The 16,507-nt window shown below is 45.4% G+C and overlaps 1 protein-coding gene across 3 annotated transcripts in view; it reads left to right on the top strand.

Moving 5' to 3' along the window:
• The first annotated feature begins 293 nt into the window (after nt 1-293).
• The window catches only part of GCLC (glutamate-cysteine ligase catalytic subunit), a 39,286-nt gene continuing 23,072 nt past the window's right edge, over nt 294-16,507 (top strand). For all 3 annotated transcript variants that reach the window (XM_059938981.1, XM_059938980.1, XM_059938979.1), the window contains exon 1: nt 294-893. In XM_059938981.1, coding sequence (XP_059794964.1) covers nt 744-893 — 150 coding nt within the window. In that variant the 5' untranslated portion in view covers nt 294-743. The remainder of the gene's footprint in view (nt 894-16,507) is intronic.

Genomic DNA, 16,507 nt, shown 5'->3' with positions numbered 1-16,507 from the left:
GATTCTTCATTAATTCGAATAATCAAACTTTTTCCCCAATGCAGAGTTTCTCTCTTTGGGTTAGAGAAAACGGATTTTTACACATCGCGTTTGCTTAAAGCGAGGCTGACCCCGGCCTGGTGAGCCCCTCCCCTTGGACTCCGCCCTAACCACGCCTGCGCACGCCTACCCCGCAGCCTCTGAGTCTCCGCGAGTGCTCGGCCACGCCTCCTCGCCCGCACCGCCTCCTTTCCCCGCCCCAGCCCGCAGTCTATAAAATCCGGAGCGGCGGATCGCGTTGGGGAGCGGCGAGTGGTTGGGAGCACTGAGCATGCTCGGCGGCGCAGGTTTTGGTCACAAGTAGGAAGGAGCTAGTACAGGACACCGGCAAAGAGAAGCGGGAGCCGCCGCCGCGCCGCGGCTGTGGGGGCCGCCGCCGCCGCCTCGGAGCAGGAGCGGGGCGGGAGCCGGAGCGGGCGAGCGGCCAGGCCGTCGGGCAGAGGGCCGCCCAGCCCGCCCCCCGGTCCGCCGCCTCCGTCCGCGCGGTACACCCGACCCTTGGGTCGGTCCCCCGGGCGGCGAGGATCTCGCGCCGGGGAGCCGGAGCGGACCGGACCCTCCCTCCGCCGGCTGCGGCCCGAGGGCGCCCCCTCGGGGCTGAGCCGCCGCCGTCTTCCGCGGGCAACTGAGTGTCCGGCCCGCGCCGCGCGCCGGGAGCCCGGAGCGGCCGCCGCCGGTCCAGAGGGCGAGGAGAGGGGGCGGCCATGGGGCTACTGTCCCAGGGCTCGCCACTGAGCTGGGAGGAGACCCAGCGCCACGCCGACCACGTGCGGCGGCACGGGATCCTCCAGTTCCTGCACATCTACCACGCCGTCAAGGACCGGCACAAGGACGTGCTCAAGTGGGGCGACGAGGTGAGCGCCCGGCCCCCGCCGCCCCGCGCCCCTTTGTTCGGCGAGGCCCCAGCCCCCTCGGTCCGCGCCCTGCGCTGTCCTGAGGGTCCCCGCCGCGCCCCCGAGGGTCCCCGCCGAGCCCGCGGGCGTTCAGCGCTGTCCAGGGCCGTGCTCCGAGCCTTTGGCCGGATTTCTCTCTCCCATTCATTCATTCGGGGTTCGTTTCCATTCAGCAAGTGCGGAGTAGGCGCTGGGAGGGCGTGAGCATGCAAAAGTGTGACACTGGGTGCCTGGAGGAGTTTTCAGGCTGGGGTGTCTGCCCGCCGCCTATCGACCCACGGTCCCGTCTCAAAATGCCATTAACGTGAAAGGGGCTAAGTTGTCCTAGAAGGCCGGTTGCTGTTAGGAATCAGGTCTTCAGGATTTCGCTTCCGCCGCACCTCATCCTGGTGCCTTTTAAACCTCCAGCTTCTCCTTCTCATCAACCACCCCCCGACCACCACTTTATAGATATAAATTAAAACAAATCATGGCTTGGTTTAATTCTAAATGGGAACTCTGAGAACTTCAAAGTTTGGATTTGTTAGTGCCTTTCCATGGCCCAGATCTAGTATATAAACTTTCCGAATCTGTGCTTCCACATGTGTGCTGCTTCGAAGTGAAATGCCTCTAGATTCTCAATATTGAACCATTGTTTATTGGAATGATTTGGAAAGCACTGCCTCCTGTTAGTTTTAAAGTCTCTTCTGCAAAAGCTTTTTATGCCTTCCCTTCCTGTTTTTAAAAATCACGTGTATATACAGTTCAAATAATCAAATGACTTCTGGAAAGGTCCATTTATATTTTTCGTGTTTTTACCTTTTGCCTTCCATGGCTTGCTCAGGTGTAAATAATTTATCTCCTTGTCAGTGTTATCACTCTTTACCTTAGTGTCAAGGTGCTGCTACACCAGTGCTGAATCTCTCTCCTTGCAAAAAGTTAGTTTTTCTATGATTGGAAAATGCTTCTGCCTGTCAGTTGAAGGAATTGTGCTCTTGTAAGCTAGAAAAGTATCATGACTAGTAATTCACGTTTCTACCATAAGTGGTTTGCCATACTTTATTGGACAGAAGAGGGGTACAGTATGTTTGGTGATGATTCTTCAGTTTTAGACTAAAGCTCTTTTTTTTTTTTTTTAGCAGCATCCGACATTTTATATATTCATTTGTGTATTGTGTTTATTTTGTGATCTATCCTCTATTCCCTCTAGATTTTTTTTTTCTCTCCCACACCTCCCTTTCCTTTTTTTCCACTAACAAACCCATGTCCTTTGGAATGAGGAGTTTACTGTTTAACAGAAACCATGGAGTAGAAAAGTTATCTTAGATTTAAAAAATAACCCGCTGATCATTTATTATTACTTTAAATTCTGCTTCAGTCATGTCTGGGTAGAGTGTAAGATTTTCAAAAAGAATAAAACTCCTGCCTGCCAGTATTGACAGGCCTCTTGGAAATAGGTAGCATGACCCAAGGGGAAGAATTGAGATTGTGAAGACTTCCCAGGTGGTTAAGAAAAAAGCCCCACTCTTCCTACTCCTGGAATAGCACTTCAGTGAAGCCTTGGTCTCCCCCAGTTTGATTCTGTCTCCTCTCCTTGACCTGTGGCATGCAGGGGCTAACTCTCCGTTGTGGTACCTCTGAATCTCTGGACAGAGAGAAGATGTGACTTGGGCGGGGGAGGGGGGGTTGTCTCACACCTAAGCATTTGCTGATGCTTCTGTTCCTCTAGCGTCATGTAAAGGTAATCACTCTTATGTTACAGAAAATTACTTTTCAAACTGGAGATCATGATCCATTAGTGGGTTGAGAAATAAATTTAGAAGATTTTAGAAGTCTGAAATTCGTCGTTTCTTTACAGCATCTGACATTTTGACCCTTGAAGAACTAGAGTCTGAACTGCTCAGGTTTACTTATACAAGGTTTTTTTGTCAGGTAGTGAATACTACCTGATCCACGGTTGGCTGAATCCACAGATGCTGAATGGAAGGCCAACTATGGGACTTGAGCCTCCGTGGATTTTGGTGTCTCTGGCGGGTCCTGGCACCAGTCCCTCGTGGATACCGAGGGACTACTGTGTATTATTTGTGTACTGTGTGTATTTTATGATCTCTCCTCTCCCCCTAGATATTTTTTCTCTCCGAGACTTTAAAAATTGAAATGGGGTAGGATGAAGAGTATTGGTTTATCACACGTAGTGAGAATATTATGTCAAACGAGTTATTTGAGAGTGTGTGTAGGGGTGGTATATTGGGTGCATGTAAATTATTTCTTACTGTGGTTGCAGTTACGGGGTTTGAAAGTCAGAGTCCCACATTTATCATGGCAGGCCTCCCTGATGAGGTGAGCCTCTGAGAAAGAGCAGGACGTTAACACTGTTAGCCCTGATCCTTGCACATAGTGGGAACTCCCTGTCACGTCTACTGAGTAAAAGTCTGCAGGCAGGATCAGCCTGCAAGTGAGCTTGTTTGTATGCAGAAGCCTAGGAAACAACCAAGAGTCAGGCTGGGCCGATAAAAGTGGAGAAGGGTGTGGTGGGTGCCGTGGCCCTGTAGATGAAGGATGGCCCCATCAGACAGAAAGGGGTGTTTGGGACGTGATATGTTGGGCTGGGTCAGCGTGATACCAAAATACTGCTCTTTGTGGAAGTTTTGATGTTGCACTTACAGGACCATGGACTCGGATTAAAAAAGGAAAAAAAGCAGCCTAAACCCATCATTGTAGATCTGGTTGGAGGGAGAGCCTGCCACTTTGGAAATGCTTGGCGCTAGGACAGTATTTGTCTCTGGTGGTTTTATCAGGAAGAACTTGGATTTGGAGTTGCACTTGTGTTGTATTCCAAGGCTTGCCAACCACCTTTGTGGTTGTGAACCTCAATTTCCTCCTTTGGAAAATGAGAAGGTTGTTCCTCTTTGAAACTCGCCTAGGATCATCTTTAGACTGCTGAGTGAAGAGAAGGCTGCCACCAGTCACTGTGGTAAAAATGGTTGTATTGTACAAGTGTGTGTCTGCTGGCTTTTTGGAATTCAGAAGTATTTTCCTGTGAGAAGCTTAGAAACAGGCAGATTCCCAGGTCAGCTTACAGATGCGAGTTTCGCCTTTTGTGTGGCTGGTCCCAACCCATTGATCATGATGTTATTGTGGGTAATCGAAGTTCTAACTCCCAGGTACTGGGAAGATACTTCATGCTGCCCCAGATGGGGGTGAGGGGGAGGTGAAATGGGTGTTCCTGGGGGCCCTGATGCTTGCTAAGCGTTCTTTTATGCAAAAAAGTAAGCACTTCTCTCTTCACAGCCCACACACAACTTTTTAGGTACAGATTTTGTTTGTAAGTTGGAGTATGCACATTAAAAGACAAACCTAGGAAGTTTATAAACACTGCAAATGTGGCAGTAAATACGACTCTTGAATGCTTCCTAATATCCCTCTAGTGTCAGCTACCTGCCAGCCTCTTCAGCTACTTAGTGGCAGAGGCATTATCAGAATTGAAATCTGTCTGACTCCACGTCCATTTCTTAAACACATTACACCAGGTTTTGGAATATTTACAATGTATGAGATTTCATCTAAGCTCTTTTTACAGAGTTCAAACTCTCCAGGTTACAGAGGTGTCAGAAAAACATTTTAAAGGAAACATTTTTTCTGATTTTTCTTTTCTTTTTTGCCTTTCAAAGGCAAGAAGGTCAATTGTGCTCTAATTAGCAGGTAAATCCATGAGAACTTAGAGAGAAATATACATCTTTAATATTTATGAGTGCGTTATTATCATGTGTAAAACCAAGAAGAACTGAGATGGGATTTATAAAGGGCTGGCATATCATTCATAGTTTGAACTTCAAATTACCTGTGTAGGTTAAGAATGCTTACATGACTAATTAGAAAATGCAGAGCTTGTTAATCAGTAAGATTATGATCCTATAGCAAAAATAGCATCCTAAGCTATAAATCTAGAATGGACAAAAGCATAGTCATTTGAGTCTAATTGAAGGTTCTATGTAGCTTTGGACAAAGTGCTTATCTCAGTTTTGTCATCTGTAAAATGGGGAGAGTAATACCTTCCTTATAGAGTTAGTAAGATTAAATGAGATAATGTTGTTGGAATGGTTTACAAGTAAGTGCCTAGTCTTTTAAGTAAGACTCATAAATGTTCACTTGGAAACGTTTAAATACCCAGGATATCTCGTTTAAAATATATCATTTAAATAGCCATGGTTATTGGGGAATGAGGCATTCCACGTTTGCCGGTTTTTGACTGAAATTTGCCCATTCAGATATAATTGTATTCTATTAGCTTAGTAATTGTTTATGGTATTTCTGAACTGCATTTCAGAATCTAAATTGTGTTTTTAAAATGCATTATTTGACAATGACTTCTTAGAATAAGGTATTGAGCACAAATTACTCTGAGAATTCATGAAGATTCCGTAGGTCATTGTGTGCTCTCTGCACACGAAGCACAGTTGCTTCATCTTTCTGTCTCTTGCTGTCACTGTGGACATTAGTTTATAAGCATTTACTGATGTGTCTAAAGCACGGTGGTGAAATCCAGGAAAAAGAGTGAAATATGGTTGGAGCTTTCTGGTGATTTTTTTTTTTTTTTTCAAAATTACCTTTTATAACCAAGAGGTTCATTTTTGAAGGTTAGAGAACCAGATAACTGACTGTGTGTACAGTTGAGCTTTAAATAACATGGATTCGAGCTGCACTTGTCCACTTATACATGGATTTTTTTTCAATAAATAACGTACTAGAGTACCACATGATCCAGACCATAAAATTTATATGCAGATATTTGGCTGTGGGGAGAGTCAGCACCCCTAACCCCATCATTGTTCAAGGGTCAACTGTGTATTAGGAATTGAGGCTAAGAATTTAAGCTTGGCTTAAATGTGAGCTTGACTATCACTTCTGGTGTCCATCTCAGTTAGGGATTTTTTCCCCCTGTTCATTTTGTGTTATATAGTTTTATGTGAGCTTTCTTTTTAAATCAATTTCATTGAATTATAGTTTACATACAATAATACGCACCCATTTTAAACATAGAGCTCAATGACTTCTAACAAGCGTATACAACCAGATATCTGCAACCACAGTCAAAATAAAAAAATAGGAAACATCTGTGTATATATAACACTTCCATCACCCTCCAGAAGTTCCCTTGTGCCCTTTGCAGACGTGTGAGACACACAGCACCCCAGGTGATTCTGATGCTTCAGGCAACATCTTTGGGAAGCTGCCCTAGAGAATTAGGGTGGTTATTTATATGAAGAGAAGGGAAAGCATTCCAGGCAAGCGAACAGTGTAATAAAGGCAGAAAGGTGAGAAATAGCATTGGTGTGTGAGCGTTCTGTGCCTGGTGGTGTTGTCAGTGTGGTGAACAGGTAGGATTAGTTTGTAGAGGTCTTTGGATACGTAGAGGTTTTGATGTACTTTAAAGATATGGCGAAAACACAGTGGGAGGAAAATGTTTATTCCTTCTGCACATGTGGCTCCCCTAGAACATGTTTCTGGACTCCTGAACAAGTTACTGTGACCCCACCTCATCACTGTTGAATTCCTCTTTGTGAAGAGGAATGTCCAGGATATCACTTCTAAAGGTACCACTTCTAGGAATGTCTAGTAGTGGTGTTAGCAAATGTACTAACTAGAAGTCTGTAGCTTCATTTTGAAGGAGAAACCTAGGTAATGTTCAGTGTAAGGCCCCATATCTTGAGAAAAGATGTCAGAATATTATCTGAGCCTCTAACATAGAATTTGTGTTTCTGTCTAGGAAATCTTTCATTATCTAAGGTTTTCTCCTGTATTTTCCTCTAGAAGTTTTATGGTCTTAGGTTTACATTTAGGTCTATGATCCTTTTAGAGTTAACTTTTGTATATGATGCAGGGTATGGATTTTTGGGTTTGGTTGCTTTTGCACAGTGCCCCAGCACCACTTGTTGAAAAGACTATCCTTTCTCCACTGCTGAAGGCCCTTGCACATTTGTCTAATATCTGTTGTCTATGTGTGATTTCATTTCTGGACTCTGTGTACTGTTCCATTGCTCTATTTGTCCTTATGCCAATACCACACTTTTTATTGCTATAATTTATAATAAATTGTGAGATCAGGTAGTCTTACCACTCCAACTTTGCTCTTTTTCAACTCATTTTGACTTTTAGGTCCTTTGAATTTACACATGAATTTTAGAACATCTTGGCAGTTTCTACCCAAAACAAACCCTACTGGGATGTTGACTGTGGTTGCGTTGAATCCGTAGATTGTTTGGGGAGAATTGACATCTTAACAATGATGCTTCCAGCCCATGAACAAGTATATCCCTCCACTTGTTTAATTTCTCTCATCAGTGTTTTGTAGTTTTCAGTGGACAAGTCTTTCATGTCTTTTGTCAGATGTATCACTGAGTGTTTCACATTATTTTTATTGTAAATGGTATTACTCTTTAAGTTATAATTTCTGATTGTTGTTGCTAATATATTAAAATAAAATTGATTTTGTGTATTTATCTTGTATCCTGCAACCTTACTATACTGTTTTTGAACATAGGGAATACAGTTCTAGTAACTGTTTTAATGTCTTTGCTAATTCTATCATCTTTGTCATTTAAAGTCAGGTTCAAATGACTTTTCCTCTACATTTTGAGTAGGTTTCTCTGCTTCTTTGCATGCCTGGTAGTCTTTGATTGGATGCCAGACATTGTGAATTTTACCTCGTTGGGTGCTTGATATTTGCGTTTTCCTAAACGTATTCTTAAGCTTTGTTCTGGAATATAGTTATTTGGAGATGGTTTGATCCTTTCAGGTCTTGCTTTTACAATTTATTCAGCAGGTCCGGAAGAGTGTCAGTTTAGGGCTAATTATTCTCTTCTGCGAAGGCAAGGCCTTCAGGGATACCTTCCTCAATGCCCTGAACTAGGAGTTATTCCATTCTGGCTGGGGGGAAAGCACCCTGTCCCAGCTTTGGGTCCTCACCTCTCATGTGTGGATCGATTTACTACCGAGTCCTTAAGGGGGGACCCTCTGCAAATCTCTGGAATTGTCTGTGCAGTTCTCTTCTCTTTGGTACTTGGTCCTGTGACCTCTAAATTACTTGGTTTCCTCAGATATTCAGCTCTATCTCTTCAATTCGGGGAGTCCTTCCCCCCACCAAACCCCCACTCCCAGCCTGGGCTCTGCTTCACCTCCCTGCCCATGATCTAGTGCCTCTCGCCACGCAGGAAGCTGGGGCATTTGTAGGGCTCACTCACTTTAAAATTGTCCCTCCTATCACAGGGATCTCTGCGCTTTGTTATCTGATGTCCAGTGTCTTGAAAATTCTTTTATATATTCTCTCTTTCTGTCTTTTCTGGGGGTGGGGGAGGGGTGAAATTGATCGCTATTACTCCATCTTGATCAGAAGTGGAAGTCTTTCTACCTTTTCTTTCAGCTCTGCTCTCCTTTGTCTATAAACTTTGTCCAAAGGCTAGCTACCCTCATGGTTATATCTCCAGCAACCTAGATATAGCCAAGTTTTTAAAGTCAAGATTTTCTTTGCCTTTATGCTGTAATGTTCATCACTTAGTACCACTGTTATCCTATGACTGGGTATTTGGTGAAAACACAATTATTTTGAAGTTTGCCTGCATGTTTAAGAATGGACTAACTTGAAGATGGGAGTGCAGCCCCAAGTCTTCCTCCAAACAGTTGTGTGATCTTAGATACAGAACTTAAATTCTTTGAACCACAATTTTCTCATCTGCAAGAGTAATCAAAAAATTCTATCATTTGGTTTTGAATTGCATGCTTTTATATATATATATAATTTCTAATTGTATCTTTTAACAATTTGACTGTTTCAGAATGCTTTAAATGCCACACAAATGACAAAAATCAGGAAATGTGTACAAGAGATGGTAGAATCCGTTTCCTTATCCTGTCACCTTTTGGGTTTTAGGATTTTTCAAAGAGAACGTACTTTACTGGCTACTGAAAAAGTAATCTAATTACAAACCCATAGATGTTAGGTTTCTAGAACCTTTTCCTTAACTTCCTAAGTAAACCTGTTTGAATCCCATAATGTTTCTATAAAAAAAAAAAAAAAAGCAAGATATTATCACAGACTGTTTCCTTCAGAAAAACTGAGACTTAAGCTTCACTTATATGTGGCAAACACTAAAGGCTTTATTTCCATGATGGATGACTTTTAAGTATTTATTGAGTGACTCCTGTTTATCAAGGACTTACTGTGGTAGGTCATGGGGTTGAAGAGAGAAACCAAGAAAAGGGAGACTCTGCCTGCCCTTGAAGAACTCCAGTGGCATGGCAGGGTCGGGGGACAGGCTGGAGGGAGGAGGGGAGGAGTTTGCTCTGTGCCTGGAGATCCTGGGAGTCTTAGAGATGGGGGACGGAGTGGGGGACCTCCTGGGAGGATCTCAAAGGGAGACAGAGAGCGCAAGGGAGGGGTGCGTGCAGACGTGCGACTGTGAAGTGCCTGCAGTTGAGGATCACTGCCGTGGCGTGGGACCAGAGCAGGGCAAGGGGAGTGGCTAGAGGCTGAGGCTGTCTAAGGTCCTTTGGTTTTTTTGGGTTTTTTTGTTTTTTTAATTAATTTTTTTATATTGGACTGTAGTTGATTTACAGTGTTGTGTTAGTTTTAGATATACGACAAACTGATTCAGTTATACATATACATATATCTATTCTTTTTTTTTGAATTTTTGAATTTTATTTTATTTTTTTTTTTATACAGCAGGTTCTTATTAGTTATCCATTTTATATATATGTCAAGTGTATATATGTCAAGGTCCTTTGTAATGGACCACGCCAGGAGACGTGGTATTGTCAGTCCAGGAATCATACAGGGAGACTAATCCTGGGTCCCTTCGGAGGTGGTGAGGAAAACGGGCTGGGAGGGTAACTAGAGGCTGGGAGCTCCCACTGCAGAGGTCACCTCGATGCTGAGGGAGGGGAGAGAGTGTAGCCTGTGGGGATGGTTCCTGGGGAACTGCTTGGATCTTCTGGTTTGGGACCTCCTGGGTGAAGGAGCCCAATGCTCATACAGCAGAGATGCCGGGTAGACAGTGCAGAGGGAGCTGGAGCAACATCTGAGCTGGCCGTGTGTGTGGCAGGGCAGCCGCGGGCCTAAAGGTGGGGTTAAAACCAAGGAGGAGCGCGAGATGACTAACCCAGAGAGGAAGCATGGCCATCACCTCCGAACCCTGCTGATACACACAGAAGGACCTGGACGTGTGTGGGATCTGGAGAAGGACCAGTGGGGGCAGTAGGACTGCCCTGGGGGCAGGAAGGGTGGCAAGCTTTCAAGAGGGGTGCGAGGATGGGAACGGAAGTGAAGCCGGAGTTGGCCGGTTAGGGGACTGGAGGCTTTGGCAACGACCTATCTCGAACATACTAAGAAATTGGGAAAAGAGCAAAAATTGGTTTCCAGCCAAAGTAAATGGCCCAAAGCCCATGCATGTTTTCACAGCTTGTAGGGTCCTTGAAATCTTGGTTATGATTTTCAGAAAGAAACAGAATTGAATTGGGAAAGCATATGCATTTTGGTTACTTAGTAGCCACGGGGATTGTATATTGAAACTGATCATAAAGGATTAAGTAATTTAGAATGATGACCCTGAATCTCCTCCACTTAAAGGCTGGGTTTCTCAGACATTGTTTCAGAAGTTAAAGAAACATAAATAAGCGTCAGACTTCTAGCCAAAAGAGCACATCTTTTATAGGTATTCAGAAAACTTGGTTATCTAGGTTGGTGTATTTTTGCAGCATTCATATGGCCACGGCTCTACTCTGTTTGACACTGTTTGGAGAGCTTTCTGTGTTCTTAGATGTTTGTGTCTGTTATGGTCAGGATTTAGAAATTAAACTTATTTCCACAACAAGATTACAAAAGAACCCCCAAACCAGATGTTCCTAATTACATAAATGTTCACACAAACCCACTGTCTTGTCTCCCATCCCCCAGGCCCTTTTTTCAGTCCTTTGGATTTAGTTAACACCTTCCTTTTTTTTTAACTGGATGCTGATTTAGCAGAGTTAAAACAAACCCTGAAGGCAAGAGCCTCGTGAAAGTTTACATTTTTTAATTTAAAAAGTTTTTTGCTTGAAAGGATACTCTGAGCACTGTAAGCCTCAGAGCGACGTTGAAGAGGTTATTTGGGAGTGCTTCCCTCATTTCCCGCTAAAGCGTTCACGTATTTACACAAGTCGGGCACTTGGAAGGCATATTGTCCAACACACCATGCGGCAGCAGCCCTGCCTGTGGTCCTCCCTCCATGGCTGTGTGAGTGGTATCCAGGGCTCAGGAGCTGCCGGCCCCAGAACACAGACAGCGAGAACTAGGAAGCAAGCAAAAGCCCTCTCAGTACAGAGTGCATGTACTTTACTCCTGGAAGCCTGTCTCAAGCCCTCACCCGGAGATTGCTCACTTTATACACAATTCCTGCAAGCTGGTCATTTCCTTCCTCAGTTCAGGATGAACTACAAAAAAATCAGTCGAGGCAGCAATGAGAGACCAAGTCGGAGAGCAGCTTGGAAAAGCAGATCTAGACACGGCAGCCGGTGCCTCCCAGGGCCTTGCTCTGTTAAAGAAATGAAATTGCCCCGAGTCTGAAGCCTTAATAAAAAAGTGGAAGTATGTTTAGTATCTTCCTATTGTAGCAGAAGAGGATGTAATCAATTTTAGAAAGATTTCCACTGATGTATGCATACAATTTAAGAGATCATGTGCTTAGAAGGGGTGAGCTTTAGGTAGCAAGACGATGCATTTGAAAAAAATTCCCTTCCTGGCAATGCAGTGTGTGTAATGTCTTTGAGAGGGAAAGAAAAATGGATGGTTTTATACCACAAGAATTTCTGGAAGAGTTTAATGACAGACATAGTAGTTTAGAGTTGGAAGGGACACTTTGTTAGATTAGAACATGTTCCACATGTCCATAATTGTAATATTTGTGAGGAGAGAGGGGAAATTAAGACTGCTCTGGCCTGGGTAACCACTTCCACAACTCCACAAGGCACTAGTGTGGGTGGCACCCTTGGGCATGGGACAAGAGAGGTCCTAGTGTTGGGGGTTAGCCAAGGTTGCTCTGAAGAGGTAGCACTTGACTAGAGCCCGTCAGGAGCCAGCTGCTTGAAGGGACAGCTACACAGAGGTGCTGTCCAGGCCCTGGAGTGGTTGGCTGGCGGAGAGGCAGAAGGAAGGCCTGCGTGGGTGCAGCCTGGGGGGCGGGGCTGGAATGGAGGGGCGGCACACATGGTGAGGGTGCTAAGATGTGCTGAGTCTGAGCCATTTGAAAGTGTCCGGGAGGGGGGTGACTTGACCTGCGCCCGCTGTCGCAGAGCTGGCGGTGTTCTGCACAAAGTCTTTCCTTTTACTGAGACAGCGAGTACCTGAAACAAACACTGCGCGAAACAGTATTTGGGTGAAATAGTACTTCCTTTCCCATGAATGACATATTCTGGTATTTATTCTACTCATTTCAATGTTTTTTGGTAATGTTGATTACAGGCCACCATGGACCCGTAAGAACACTTAAAAGACACTGTTCTGCCTCAATACGTATGTCCCTGCCCGAGAGCTAGAAAATAATCACTAATACGTGAGGATATGTGTACTCAACTACCACTTTAGGCACTTGACACGCATTATTTTGTGTGCTCCTCCCCAGTGGCCCCCTGAGGTAGGCGTTATCCTCATTTTATACAAGAAAAAAACACAGATGTTACTAAGATTCAAACGAGGCTCCAACCCGAGACAAGGCTGGAGGTGGAAGGGAAAGGAGTAGGGTGTGGGGTGGGGTAACAAGGCGGGTGGGCTGCTTTGATAAAGGTCTCGAGCAACAAGTGCAAGCTTCAGTGTTTTTGGTTACCAGATGACCAGTGGTTCCCTCCTAGTGAAATGCCAGCTGCACTTTCAGATCTGAAAAGTCGAGGATGTGTGGTCAATTTCTCGGTCCGCAGGGCAAATGCTAACAGGTTTAGCGATGTGGCTGCGGCCTTTCCAGCTAATCTTCTGCTGGCAGCCTAGCCCTGTAAAAGGGCAGGCACAGATGAGCCTCTGGGGATGAGGCTGACCTCACTTGATAGCTATGCTGCCAGGCGGACCTTGTCCCAGGCAGCAGGTAGTGGGCCAGCATCAGAGCCCCGAGTCAGGAGCTCTGGTTTATCTGTTTGAGATTGTAATCCTTTCCCGTGAATTCCAGGTATGGCAGGAAGGGGTTTGTATTAGCAGGTCTGCATCCTGCAGACCCTGTCTTCAGCAGGTCAGAACTGCTCTCTTGGTGGGACCTGCCTCAGCATCCAGGCACCATCAGATGCGGTTATGAAGGAGGCCCTCACTGTGGTGAAATGGCATTGGACTTGGAGGTCTGGAATCGCTGTCACCTGCCCCTGGGGGCCCAAGGGCCCCTCTGAGCACAGCAGTGACTTAGGAGTTGCACGTCCTGTTTCGGCACTGGCTCTAGGTCTCTTCAGAAAGCATCACCCTCCCTTTGTTGGGTCGGTTAATCTATCACCAGTTCCTAAGAACTAAAGCCCTGAATTTCTCATCTCTCGATGGTGGTCCCTGAATTTGGGCCAACTTCATCTCTAAACACACTTACAGGGACCTAGCTTGCTTTGTCAGTCACCTGCTCCAGGAGAGCCTGGGGCCCTGAGCCAGCACTGCTGAAGCCCTGAGTTCTCCTTTACCTCATGGGAGTCCTTCAGGGGCCCTGACCTCTCACCCCCCTCACCGCCCCCTCCCCAGCTAAGCGCTGCAGAGCAGTTGGTCCAAGACACCCTCTCTTGTCAGCCACGTGGTGACCAGGACCCTGTTCTCAGGAAAGAAGCGAAGAATTCACTTGTCCTCAGAACCTAGAAGCTATAGTACTAACCTGCAGGTGTTTTGAGGTAAATAAGAACTATTTATATTTACAATATTATTTCTTTAGGAGGACGTGTCTTCTGGCTTAGGTTTCTGAGTTGCAGAGTGCCCGTGTTGGTGGCCACAGCAAACATCCCCTTTGGTAACGTCATGTGATGTGCTCTCTTTTGTGAGGTTAATTTGTGGGAGCAGACTGGTTGGGTTCCACATTGGTTCAGAAATAAGGTAGGAGTGACTTAGCCTGGTCTTTATAACCATCAGAAAATGAAAACTGACACACGCCTGAAGTGTAGTGGCATGGTTAACAAAAATCAGCCAGTGTCAATTCAGAGGCCCAAAAAGTAAACATCTCATACCATTTGTAGGACATGAAAGAGCAGATCGGCATGCAGGACTTTCCTTTGCACCAGCAGTAATGCATCAGTAAGTGTGTCCAGATATAATTCCAAGAGGTGGTTTTTCTCGGGTTTAAGTCCAGTGCTGTCCAGTACAACTTCCTGCAGTAATCGAATTGTTTGCAATATCCAGTTAGGGACTTAGGAACTGAAATTTTTATTTTACTTTAATTTTATTTTATTTTTTATAAATTTATTTTATTTATTTTATTTTTGGCTGCATTGGGTCTTCATTGCTGCTTTCTCTAGTTGCAGCGAGCCGGGGGATACTCTTCATGGCGGTGCACAGGCTTTTCATCGGGGTGGCTTCTCTTATTGCGGAGCATGGAGTCTAGGCGCACAGGTTCAGTAGATGTGGCACATGGACTCAGTAGTTGTGGCTCGCGGGCTCTAGAGTTCAGGCTCAGTAGTTGTGGTGCACGGGCTTAGTTGCTCCACGGCATGTGGGATCTTCCTGGACCAGGGCTCGAACCCGTGTCCCCTGCATTGGCAGAGGGATTCTTAACCACTGCAACACCAGGGAAAACCTACTTTAATTTTAAATCTAAAAAGGTCACATGTGCCTAGTGTCTACCATAAAGGAGAGGGTGTTTTTTTTTCCTTTCCTTTATTGACAGCTGTCATTGTCCCCTTTATGAGATTCATCACAATTTTCCCTGCTCTCTCCTGAATCTTAAAATTTTTCACTGAGGCTTCATATTACTAATCTTGGCATGTGAAGAATTTGTTTTGGTAATGATTCAAGAAAGTTACTTTACGTAATCGTATAGGAAATTCATCATTTTACGCAGTGTTAAAATTGAGATTAATGTATTATACATAGAGAACCTCCTGCTCTGTTAGCTGAAGTCCTGGTCTAGGACACTGGAGGAAGACCAGGCCAGGGCAAGGCCACGTTTATTTTGTGTAAACTTTCCTGGCATGCACCCTGTGTTATTCTGTGGTATAAAATGGCATTTCATAGTGGGGGAAAAGTCAGAATATAGCAGATACTATAAGAATTTGATGTAACTTTATTTTTGGCCTGTGTGTTTCTTTCTTTTTTTGAAGTATAGTTGATTTACAGTGTTGTGTTTCAGGTGTACAACAAAGTGCTTCAGTTATACATACATGTAGATACACGTACATGTATATGTATACACATATATATATTCTTTTTCAGATTCTTTTCCCTTATGGGTTATCACAAAATATTGAGTATAGTTCCCTGATGTAACTTTAGAGTAAACTACTAAAACATTTCCTTTTGGGGAAAATAGAGCAGTTTAAAACAGCACTTCAACAGTTATAGTCTTAAATGTCACCATATACAAAGGGTTCCTGGACCTGTGGTGGTCACCTCAAGTTCACCCACTGTTTCAGGCACAGCTGCTCTTCTGGTCTTGCCACGCAGGTCTTCCCTATTTCACTACAAGTGATTTTGAATCCAAGTAGCATCGCCATTGGTTCTAGCACCCCTTTGGGTGCTCCAGGCTTGAGTATCTTGCTAGATACGGAAATGGGTGCCATCCAACTGGATGGTTGAAAGTGCTCAAAAATATTGGTCATTAGTATTTTGCTGTGTGAGGAAACCATCTTCTGGGCAGAAGACACAGTCACTAGCTTTAAAACAGTTTACAGTCTAGAGGCGGGACTACTGTGACATGGTCTCCAGGGGTGGGCCCGGTTTATCTGCATCTCTGGGCAGCCAACCAGGTGATTACGCTGCGGTCAGGGTGGTGGTCGGGGAAGCACAGGGGTCGGGGGTGGGGGCTGTATTTATGACGACCCTCTCCTTTGCCTGGCCACCCCCCTCCCCCCAGGAAACCTGCTGATACCCCAGGCGGGACCAGACCCTCCTGTTACACGTGCCCCAGACCCTTCAGCTCCCTTGAGTTACTGGCTGTCATTTCAGCCACCTGTGAGCTTGAGAGCAGGAGCCACATCCACCTGGCTCTGTGCAGTGTTCCCAGCACCTGCCGACCACAGGACTTTGGGTGAAAGGACAAAGGGTGTGGAGGCAGCAGGACGCTGTGTTTCAGCACTGATGGGTCATCAGCTAGTTAGAGCCTTATCACAAGATGGCTGTGGGCTTGTTCAGGAGTCGGTGTAAGGAGAAAACCGGGTCTCTTAGACGCAACGGGTGGTTCCAGCCGAAGTCAAGACTGCTTACTGCTTGGGCCGGTGGAATGGAGGAGCTGGCCCTGAATCCTGAATTGTGAATTTCTTTAGGGTGGCTGCGGACCCCGCCCCGCAGCCCAGCCCTCCTGGGCTGAGCTTCCCCGCACCTTCCCCCTCCTCGGCCTGACCACCCGGATGCAACCCCTTCTCCAGGGTGTAAGGAGGCCGGAGTCTTCATCCCAGTGCCTGGG

Source organism: Balaenoptera ricei, chromosome 11 (genome assembly GCF_028023285.1).
Source record: "Balaenoptera ricei isolate mBalRic1 chromosome 11, mBalRic1.hap2, whole genome shotgun sequence".
Lineage (NCBI taxonomy): Eukaryota > Metazoa > Chordata > Mammalia > Artiodactyla > Balaenopteridae > Balaenoptera > Balaenoptera ricei.
The sequence above is the reverse complement of the archived record's forward strand: the minus strand, read 5'-3'. Positions and strand labels throughout refer to the sequence as shown.